The sequence below is a fragment of the Centruroides sculpturatus genome, unplaced genomic scaffold (genome assembly GCF_000671375.1).
Source record: "Centruroides sculpturatus isolate CEXI.00-Female unplaced genomic scaffold, Cexi_2.0 scaffold1353, whole genome shotgun sequence".
NCBI classification, from domain to species: Eukaryota; Metazoa; Arthropoda; class Arachnida; order Scorpiones; family Buthidae; genus Centruroides; species Centruroides sculpturatus.
Window position 1 is genome coordinate 14,952 of NW_019385772.1, and position 10,701 is coordinate 25,652.

Genomic DNA, 10,701 nt, shown 5'->3' on the forward strand with positions numbered 1-10,701 from the left:
AATATCAATGTGCCTGCTGTTTTGGTAATTTTTTTTTAATTAAAGAGAAGAACTTTGAAAAATCCCGAAGATAACATTTATGAAAAATTGTATTTCTTTTGACTTCGTTTCATTGACACTTTGGTGACATAATCTACGTAGTTGAACTGTCCCTGTTCATTAACTTCCATATCTTCTAGAAATTCTATCATTTCTCTCTGGCCGAACATATCTCCCGTGCTCATCATGGCTTCGCGAAGTTCGTCCACATAAACATAACCTGTTCCTCTCGGATCGAAAACGCCAAAATCTCTAATAATATCGACATTGAAATCGGATTCTTTTATCTCCTTTTCTATCATATTACATATCAATTTTGAAAAGTCAGAATTTCCATCAGATGAATCTCTCTTCGTGATTTGGCCGAATTCCTCATCCGAAATGGTTTGGCCGAGACTTATCATAACTGTTCCTAATGATGTCAAAATGGTCCGTAAATGCTGAACAGTTACATTATCGTTTTTTCCTAACTCTAATGTCCCGTCATTATGAATACTTAATTGGAATCCCCACAGTTTCCTCGCCATAATTTCCAAAAGTTTTGAAAAGTCAATAAAGATCGGCTCTTCTCGTAAATCCAGATCTTCATTTAATATTTCCTGAAGATCTGTTAAATTTTTTCCCAAAACTTTTGTTATAATACCTATACAAATCATTCTTCTTTTTAATTCTCGAATGTTAGCTGTATTCGATGCATCTACATTGAAATTCGCATCATTTTTTATTTTGATATCATCGTCTAAACAGTTTTCTTTTACGAATATTTTTAAGAGTTTATGCAAATCTACATTTCCGTCGCAGTTAACGTCTTCTTGAATGATTTCGTCCATGTCTTCGGTAGATAAAGTTTCTCTCATAATTTTAATCAAGTATCCTAAACAATTGATAATTGATTTTCTAATTTCAGTAGGTTTTATTTCTTTGTCGTTACTGTGTGCTTCTTTTGTTTTCGTCGCCATTTCTCTGTCTCCTAAACTCATATTTAAATCATATTTATCTTCTTTATCTTTCGACCCTAATTTCAAAGTTTGATTGTCATTCTTAATTCTTAGGCTTTCGAAGGTGTCTTCGAAATCAATAGCGTCGTAATATATATCCCCATCTTCATCTGGCATCGGTAATGCACTTTTGAAACGCTGTAATTTTTCACCCGAGCGATCCAAAGACATTTTTTCAACTCAAAATTTAATACTTTAAGAAACGATTTAGATGACGAGAATATTCTTCTATACGAAATAATTCTTAATTCGAACAAAGTGGCTATTGTTTAAATTCGAGAAAACGTTCGAAATTTAAACGTGTATTTAAAATAATATAAATTGATATAATATAAATAATATATTCACGAATAATATAAATTTTTTAAACCGTGAACAACATAAATAAATAAATAAATAAAATAAATAAAACTGATAATCTATTTCTAGAATTTTCGCGCGGGAAAAAATTTTTGAAAAAAATTTGGAGACAAAAACATCCAAAAATCAAAAAAAAAATCGGAGGATCCAAACGACGGTTTGTTTTGTAACGCTATGTAACCTGCCCGAGTTTACTCGGGATAAGGGCTTAAGGGAAAAATTTTAATTAAATTAATTAAGTAAAAGTACGATGTGATTTGTGTATTTATTGACAATAGTATTAGAGAAAGTTAAACTAAGGTGACCAACTTTTTTACAGTGAAAAGGAGGACACTAATAAATTGAAGGGAAAAATATCGCAAACAAGAAACATTTATTCATTGCAACAATAATACACCATAATAATCTCTACTGCATGCATCGGTGCCATGTCGTGTTTCGATAAGAAGTAAACAAAGCCATTTGCTCTCTCTCTCTCTCTCTCAAGATCTCCCATGCGAAGAGCATGCGTCTCATAATTGCATCTCGTCGCACTGTACGGAGGCTTGATGAATCGTCATGTTAAATACAAACACGTCATACCACATCACACGCAACGGATCGACTCAGCACTGATTGAATACGGAGATTTACAGATTAGTCTTCAAACATCAAAAAGGAGGACACTTTTCGAGGGAGGATAGAACTTACAAAAGGAAGACAATTACCTTAAGGTCACCTAAAGGAGGTCACCTTAGTTAAACCAACGAACAAATCATATACTTTATTTATTTTTAACCCTCACCCTCTCTTTGTTTTGGTAAGCGCGGTCATTTCACTAATTTGAAGACAAGCGGAAAGCTCTACAACTGTAGTTCTAGGCATAGTACAAATGGTAAGTATTCATGTAATATAAACGTAAATATCCAAGAATGAGTGTAAAATTGAATACTTAATCAGGCGTCTTAAAAAACAAAAGTACACCCCTCGAATAATATACTTATTAATGGAGCCAATTAAAGTTGTTAAATGTCCTTTAGGGAAAAAATTACGACAGTACTTCAAATCCATCAAAATCCCAATGAAATAAAAGTCTTAAAAGCACATTGTTGACTATGTTGAAAGTAAGTGGTTAATAAAAACGAACTGGGCCATTTTATCGGACACAACGAATGCATGGGCCGATTGAGTCGATGTGGCGGTAAATGGGGCGGGGCCTCCTTTTTTCGTCGGAGGCTATCTTTCGATGAACGGACAATAGCATTTGATAATTGTCTGTCCTCGTTACGTTCTTGTCAAGAAACGAGAAACAGAGAAGCGCTTGCGGCGACAAATCAAGGACTGGTGAGATGGCGCCACTCCTCTACGAGTTTCCCGGGAGTCCCGGATAGAAAAACGGGAACTGGGTTTTTCCCAGAGAGAATTCTGGGTATTGTTGCTTCTTCTTCTTGTCGGGTGATCGCTGCCATGAGCACGTGTAGCTCTCTTTCAAGTGTACTCGAGGATTGTTGTAAATAAATGTTGTTTTAGTTTAAAACGTGGTCGTGGACTTAACTAATTCACGTTTACAGCCTTCTGATAAAGACAGTCTTTGTGGAGATGTAAATGGATGAAAAAAGACGGCCAGATTTCGTCTAAACGATGCTAATTATGATGTTTTGAAAGGGAAACGTATTAAAAAAACGTGACTACTAAAAGGACAGCATTTAACAAGCGATATTAATCTAAAGCAAGAAATAGGGAAGAAAGTGCAGGCGGGGATAAACAAAAAATTTCCAAAATACTGTAAATACTGTAATATAAATATAAACTGTACTGTACATTTACAAAAAAAATAATTAGCAGTATTAATAAACACTGTATTTTTTTAGTTATTGTTACATTTTTCCTAAAACGGAACTTTATTTTCAGTTACCATATATGCTTACCGGCAGTAATTTGTTTAGATATTGCGGCGACAAATCACGGACTGGTGAGATGGCGCCACTCCTCTACGAGTTTCCTGGGAATCCCGGATAGAAAAACGGGAACTGGGTTTTTCCCAGAGAGAGAATTCTGGGTATTGTTGCTTGTTCTTCTTGTCGGGTGATCGCTGCCATGAGCACGTGTAGCTCTCTTTCAAGTGTACTCAAGGATTGTTGTAAATAAATATTGTTTTAGTTTAAAACGTGGTCGTGGACTTAACTAATTCACGTTTACAGCCTCCTGATAAAGACAGTCTTTGTGGAGATGTAAATGGATGAAAAAAGACGGCCAGATTTCGTCTAACCGATGGCGGCCATCCATTACCTCCAATATAAAGCACTGATTCTAATTATCATTTTATCACTCTAATTAAATTTGTAAATTTAAATTCGTATTTAATTTTTACACATTTATACTCAAATAGGATAATAAATAACCAATATATTGTAATTACAGTACGAAATGTAAATTATTTTTTTTAAACTCTTTCCGCTCTGTGGATACTAAGAGGGCCTCTTTTAGCAAGCCCATATGGGTTCGGCCTGGCCCACAATGGGGCGGTCGGTGGTGAAGACGGGGCCCGACATATCCTGTCCGGTCACCCCCGAAAAATTACTGGGGTTTAATTGCCCCTTCCCTATTCGATCCTGGGACCACCAGAGCGGTAGGCTTCTACCTTGATCTCTCGGCCATCCGGCCAAATAACATAAATTATACATCGTACATTAAATAACTTTCATTTATCTTCAGTCTTTTGTATTATTATTGTCAAGTTTTCCTTAATAAATTATATTAAGAAATATAAGAATTTTTATGATAAAAATATTTCTTTAATTAATTCTAGTCGAAAGCGTTAATTAAATGAGTGGAGTCCTCTTGTGTCGAATTATCGAACTAAAGTAAGCAGACGATCGAGTGAAGTGTAAGGAATGGAAGAGTTTTGGAAGGCGATTGACGATTTGCGAAAAAGCCTTTTAGCATCAAATTTATCTGAAAATCTAGACAATAACTTAAATTCAAGTGTATATGAAGACAAAGAAGAAAACAGGTAGCATAGAATAATTAAAAATATACTTTTATTTTTGTTCTGAATGATAAATGAAAATTAATTTTAATAGACGTAGAATACTTAAGAAAATTGAAGATATCACGGAGAATTGTTTACAATCATTATGTAGAAACCAATCGCCATCACTTGTTTTAGTTAATAGAAGAATATGGGAAAATGTAAGGTGAGTGAATGTTCATTACATGAAAATGACTTTGCATTAGTTTTTAATTTTTTTTTTTTGGATACAATTGCAGCTCTGAATGAGGCGGTTGGGGCCTTCTCGGAGCCGCAGACCATGCCCACAGGAGTAAAAAAGTCAAAGGAACCAATGGTCTACGTGCGACCCTTTGTGAAATAGGCAGATTTTGGGGAGTATATCTGGAATTTTGGGTAAAATTTTAGTTCTGAACTACTATTAAATTATAAATAATATAAATATATAAAAAAATATATAACAGGCTTATTTGGANTGACACTTTGAATTTCATAGCAATTGGTTTTTGCGACAAGCACACCTATTTGTGGTACATTTATTTGTGGCAAAGATCTTATTTTCACTTTACCGAGTGCCTAGTAGGTAATGTGCGAATTACCTAGATACTCTGCACATTATCTAGGTAATTTGAGAAATGGAACAATTTTCACAACTTTAACGGATCACCCTAGTTAATCTAGGATCTATGCAAATTAGCTAGGTAATGTACACAATAACGACTTTCGAGCTTTAGCGGTGACATATATAAAAATATAGAGATAACTCGAATATAACTTTGAACATTATGATTTTCCTGAAATAGTTACAAAGTTGTACCTTTGTTTTGAATTTAAAAGTAGGCTAAACAAATAAATACATGAAATTTTGTAATACTATATAAAGTATTTTTGAAAATGTAGTCATTTGTTATTTATTAGTTAATTAGTTTTTAAATTTTACTATAGTAGGTTATGTACTGTATATACTATTACAAATTTCATACATTTATTTATGTACTTTTAATACAAAACCAATTTTTTCTGAGTATAACTTTGATATGAACGTTAATTTTTCCAGGAAAATCATAACTTTCAAAGTTGTAATAAAGTCTATATTTTCAAACTAATGATGAAATATAAGATTGGGTCTATAATAAATATAGCTACCGTAAATCTCATTTCCTATTCTTTTGTTATCTTATCCTGTTGATAAGTTAACAATGCGATAAATAAACAAAAGTAATACAGTGCATGCTGTTAAAAAGAATATATTTTTTTACATGATTGAAAAACTTTAGGATTTCAACTGTAAAGAAAAAATATTTTGTAGTAGACCTATTATAATTTCACGATTAATATTCACAATTCGGAAATGTAATGCAAAATAAATTTACTTTTAGAAATATTCGGAAATGCATTTATATAATGCAAAAGTAGAATAAAATTGAAATTGAATTTAATTTAGTGTGATTATTTCAAATTTTCATTTAAAATAATTGCAATATTGTTCGTCTTGAAGGAAGACACCTCTTATCATTTTTCTCATGTAATCATCAGACACTTCTGTTATCATTTTCAAGCATGTTGGCTCAGATTACTTGACGAAAATGACAAAATGTTCTATCAATTTTTAGTTCTATTAATTTTTATTTGGTTTTACTTAAATTAATAAGCCTAATATACACAGCAGACAATAAATCAATTAGAAACGTAGTAACTATGTGGAACTCTTACATATAAAGTAGCTGCGTATACTGGCATTGCTCTGGGTTTTGATGGGATGAAGGATTGGTGAGGTTGAGTTGGATGTGGGTGATAAAAACAATGGTCTTGGTCTTAGTAACTAAAATGCACATTTATTGACTTCAGTATTTACAATAATGAAACTGCAAACATAAAAAATTCCTCGGGTTAAAATTAACAGGGGACGGACTCCGATATGTTGTCTCATAGACTTTATATTGTACCTGTACCTTTGACATTTCGCCACGCCTGAACTATTGCACCTCTCTCAAATCTCTCTTTGGTGACGTAATCTACAGGATAAGAGCTTTAATTTGACACCTAAATCGTATTTTTAGTCCCCAGTCTTTTACTCAAACAAAGTCGGACAAACTGAAATATTTCAATTAATCAATTAATATATAGATATTATATATATTATCTATAGATATATGCATTGTATATCATTATTTATTGTTAGTTTTAAACCTAAAGTGGATAAACAAAGAAACACTAAGCTACTTTGAATTTTGAACACCTTTACTTTTATAAACTTGTTTCACTTGACGTCATTTCGTACTTCTTCCAGGTGTTTCTTTTCACAGATAAATAATAGATTGAATAACCTTTTTCAGTAGATAAATCTTAAAATTTAATTAACTGTAACTAAAACATAAGTTCTCTGATTCTATTAATTAAAAAAGGCTGCATATAATATTTCATTTATTTTTACATAATTTTTTTAAACTCATATTACTTCAGGTTTTTTATCTTTATGCCCATCATGAGTTAGATCAGGTCTACAATACAGGGAACTACACTGCTGAATAGAAAAAAATGAAACACTCATAAAGAATAGTCCAAGTGGCCTGTGCACAATGCACAAAGATACTACTCAATGGGTCATGCTAATGGTAATAAAATGACAAAACAAACACGTCACTGAAGCACGTGATATACAGAGTGCTAAGGAAGATTTAAATGAAAATCGTTGAAACGTTGACAAATCGTAATTTCAATCGCATGTGATTTGCATCTCGTACTTTAAAAAATATAGGAATGAGTACTTAGCGAATAACTATTCAATTTGCTTGTAAAATGAGTCTATGAACCGATTTTATTATCTAAATGGTTGAAAACGATTAAACGTAATGTTTCATTGTAATTTTTGTAATTACAGTAATTGTAATCACACTACTATGTACAAAATATGTAAATTTGATTCACTTGTCATACGTTCATCTGGAGATTGCAGCCTCGGGCTATGTTCTCCGATTCGCCGTCCTCTGGTATTTAGTTCAGATGACCCGTGTGTCTTATGTATTGTTCCAAGGCACCTACATGCTGACGAGTTGATGTCAGTGATGATGGCCAGTAGATGGGGGATAATGAGCGAGTCAGATCGGTATTTAGGGACCGAGCCCTCCCGAGGATGCGTCGGGATTCGTTGTATTGTGGGCAATCGAGCCAGAAGTGTTGTGTTGTTTCTTCTTTGTCGCAGTTAGGACACACTGGTGAGTCCGCAAGGAGCCTAATGTGCAGGAACGCGTTCAGTGGCGCCTTGTCCAGCAGGGTTTCTAGATGACAGGACGAAGTATGATGTTAGGGCCAGTTATCGAAGGGGCGAAGGTAGTCACGTCCCTTCCTGCGTGGGATCATCGTCAAGACGTCGGTTAAACAAATTTGGTAATTTGGAGCAATAAACCACCCTGCAGTTCGTCATTTCGGTAACTTGACACCTTCTCAGCCCACATTGAGCACGACTACTGTATTTCAAATCGTGTTTATGAACTGAAAAAATCTCAAATTTGAGCTCAAAACCATATTTAATTTTGCCCTGTGTGCATTCGTCTTTAGTTTGTGCATGTGATGGTGGATGAACCAAACCCAAAACATGAAATTCAAATTATACGAATGTAGAGGAGAATGTTTTTATTGATTTAATTCAAAAATATAAAAGCATAATTGAAAACATACGAACTAATGGTGTTACAATTAAGCGAAAATATGGAAACATGGGAAAAAGTTACTCTTGATTTTAACTCAAATTCATGTTTTATTAAAATTTCCGACTTTAAGTATAGATGTTGCGATTGTGCTGTAGACTTTTAAATGGACAGATTATTAAATATGTCGATTCTCTCAATTCGACTTTTTGTTGAGACTGCGAATAACAAACCTTTAGAGATTGGCAACATCTAATGTCAATGTTAATATGAATAATAATAACTCGTTTATAGCAAGTAAATCAAACACTGCTAACGGTCAATCACAAATCGGCGCCAACCATAATAGATCTGGCAGCGACAATAGCTAACGCAACGACGCCTCTTGCCATAGGGTGGAGCCCAGGGCAAGCGGGGATCCCAGAAAATGAGGCAGCAGATAACGCAGCAAGAACATGTACAACACTATACGTTCAACAATCGGCACTATACGTTGCCCGCTACAGCCAAAAGATATTTCCCGCGAGACAAGGAGGTCAACCGTCCGACACTTAACGTACAACGGTATTGTAATAATGCTAGTTTAAATAGCGAAATTTTCGTAATGATACCTCCAAATGTGCAAATTCACCTACGTATTAACTCTGTAGACCAGTATTTCTCAACCTCTAACGAATCGTCGCACCCTTCAACATAGTATCGCCCCCTTCAGTAAAACCGTTACGTAGTATGGCCCCTTCACTACAAAATTCGGATGCCGAGGGCCAAGACTAACGCCAAATTCGTACTGCATTGAATAAACTAGTGACTAATATAATGTTATTTGTTTAATTATTGTACGATATAACGAATAAAATATCTAATTATTCTTAATGTAATGTTTTACTATATTGCCCAGAAAATTGTTTTTCGACCCCAAAATATAAATTGTTACTAATCGTCCCTCAACATGGAAAAACGCCCACATGGGGACGATATCGCCCGCGTTGAGAAACACTGCTGTAGACCTACCAGTAGTGATTTTCTATTCGTAGTAAAATACCCAAGTCCGTGTTGAACGATTATATTGAGCTCTGTGTTTAATACAGTAGAGCGTCGTTTATCCGAATCAATTGGGGACTGAGGTTGTTCGGAAAACTTATTTTTCGGATAACCGATTATGTACGAAAAAATAACCTATCCCGTGTTGAAATTTTTCTCCGTAGCGTGTCGCTTCGCGTTGAATTTTCGTCGATGTTAAGCCTAACGTATACTTTTTAAAATAATAATCGTGGCTATTATATCGTTAAAAATTATTTCTTTATTTCTTACAAACAAAATAAATATATTGAAAAATATAAAAACCAAAAATATATACTTTAGAAGATGATCTAGTATCAAAAAAGTTCGATTCGGCACAACACACAATTCTCAGAAAAACACTACACAAAAGTGCCAGGCTGCCAGCTAAAAAACACACACCAACAAAAAAATATTAGAGTAGCCCAAGATATAGCCAAAGATTGCAGCGCCACAGCACTAGCGAAAATTTAAATTTGTCGACTGGAATGCTTTCGGATAACCGACTTTCGAATAAACGACGCTCTACTGTATAATTTCACTTGCGCGCTAACTTGAAAGAGGAGATAATGGAGAGAATTCTTTTTCTTTCGTTTTAGAACAAATTCTTCTAAATTAAATTTCGTTCAATTTTTTACCTCAGTATTAATATCTTTATGTATAATATTAAATATTAAAGTATCGTTATATATAAAACTAGCTGTTACTCGCGACTTCGCCCCGGAGGTTTTGCAAACAAATCCCATTTATATTCAGTATTTCAACAACCATAGTAATTGTTATATAACACCTATCGCCGAGAATGATGAGAATTGCTGAGAATCAAACAAACTATTTTCAATTTGATCAATTTTCTGGAACGTTTACAATCGTTCTATAATCGAACCAATATGCAATAACAAATTTGAATTTAAAACGGTTCGAACATTTGGATGAAAAATCGAAATATATAAAAATATTTATAGCAATGTCTGAAATGTTATTAATTTAATACACCTAAGTACTCGATGAAGACTAAATCCTCTCCCTCTCCCCCGCAGGGGAATTTCGAAAAATCCCTCCTTATTGTGCATTGCCATGGCGTACCCTACTAAAAGTCAGATATAAACTAAAAATCGCATCTAAAATAGTACAGTAGAAGCCGTTCTTCGGGTTAAGCCTTAATGCTCTCCCTCACCCCTCCGCGGAGAAATTTCTAAAAATCCCTACTTATTGTGCATTGCCATGGCTTACTCTACTAAAACGCAGATAAAAACAAAACATCGCATTTAAAATAGTACAGTAGAAGCCGTTTTTCCGGTTAACCCTTAATGCTCTCCCTCTCCTCCCACTTGGGAATTTCGAAAAATCCCTTCTTAGTGTGCGTTTTCACGACGTACCCTAACTGTGTATCAAATTTCATTTCTCTAGGTCCAGCGGTTTGCTCTGGGCGATGATGAATCAGTGAGTCATTCAGTCAGTCAGGACAAGCAATTTTACAGTATATATATAAACTAGCTGCAAGGACCCGCTTCGCTGTGTTTTTATTTGTTCGTACATTTGTATGTAATATAGTTTTTGTTTATATATAAAAGACTGTTTTTCTAAGTAATCTAGAATCTAGCTGCAA

General features: G+C 34.2%; 1 protein-coding gene across 1 annotated transcript; it reads right to left on the reverse strand.

Moving 5' to 3' along the window:
- Positions 1 to 77: 77 nt before the first annotated feature.
- LOC111642014 lies at positions 78 to 1,208 on the reverse strand. Its single transcript, XM_023388271.1, has 2 exons — positions 828 to 1,208; positions 78 to 638 (listed from the first exon to the last, which is right to left on the reverse strand). The coding sequence occupies exons 1-2, from the start codon at positions 1,206 to 1,208 to the stop codon at positions 78 to 80; spliced, it is 942 nt and encodes a 313-aa protein (XP_023244039.1).
- Between the last annotated feature and the right edge of the window lie 9,493 nt (positions 1,209 to 10,701).

What these genes read in the sequence shown, in the direction of transcription:
- LOC111642014 (XM_023388271.1), bottom strand. Translation starts at nt 1,208, where the DNA reads ATGTCTTTGGATCGCTCGGGTGAAAAATTACAGCGTTTCAAAAGTGCA. An exon ending in ACGTTAACTGCGACGGAAAT is followed by an intron (nt 639 to 827) that starts GTAGATTTGCAT and finishes ACAGATCTTCAG; the next exon opens with GAAATATTAAATGAAGATCT.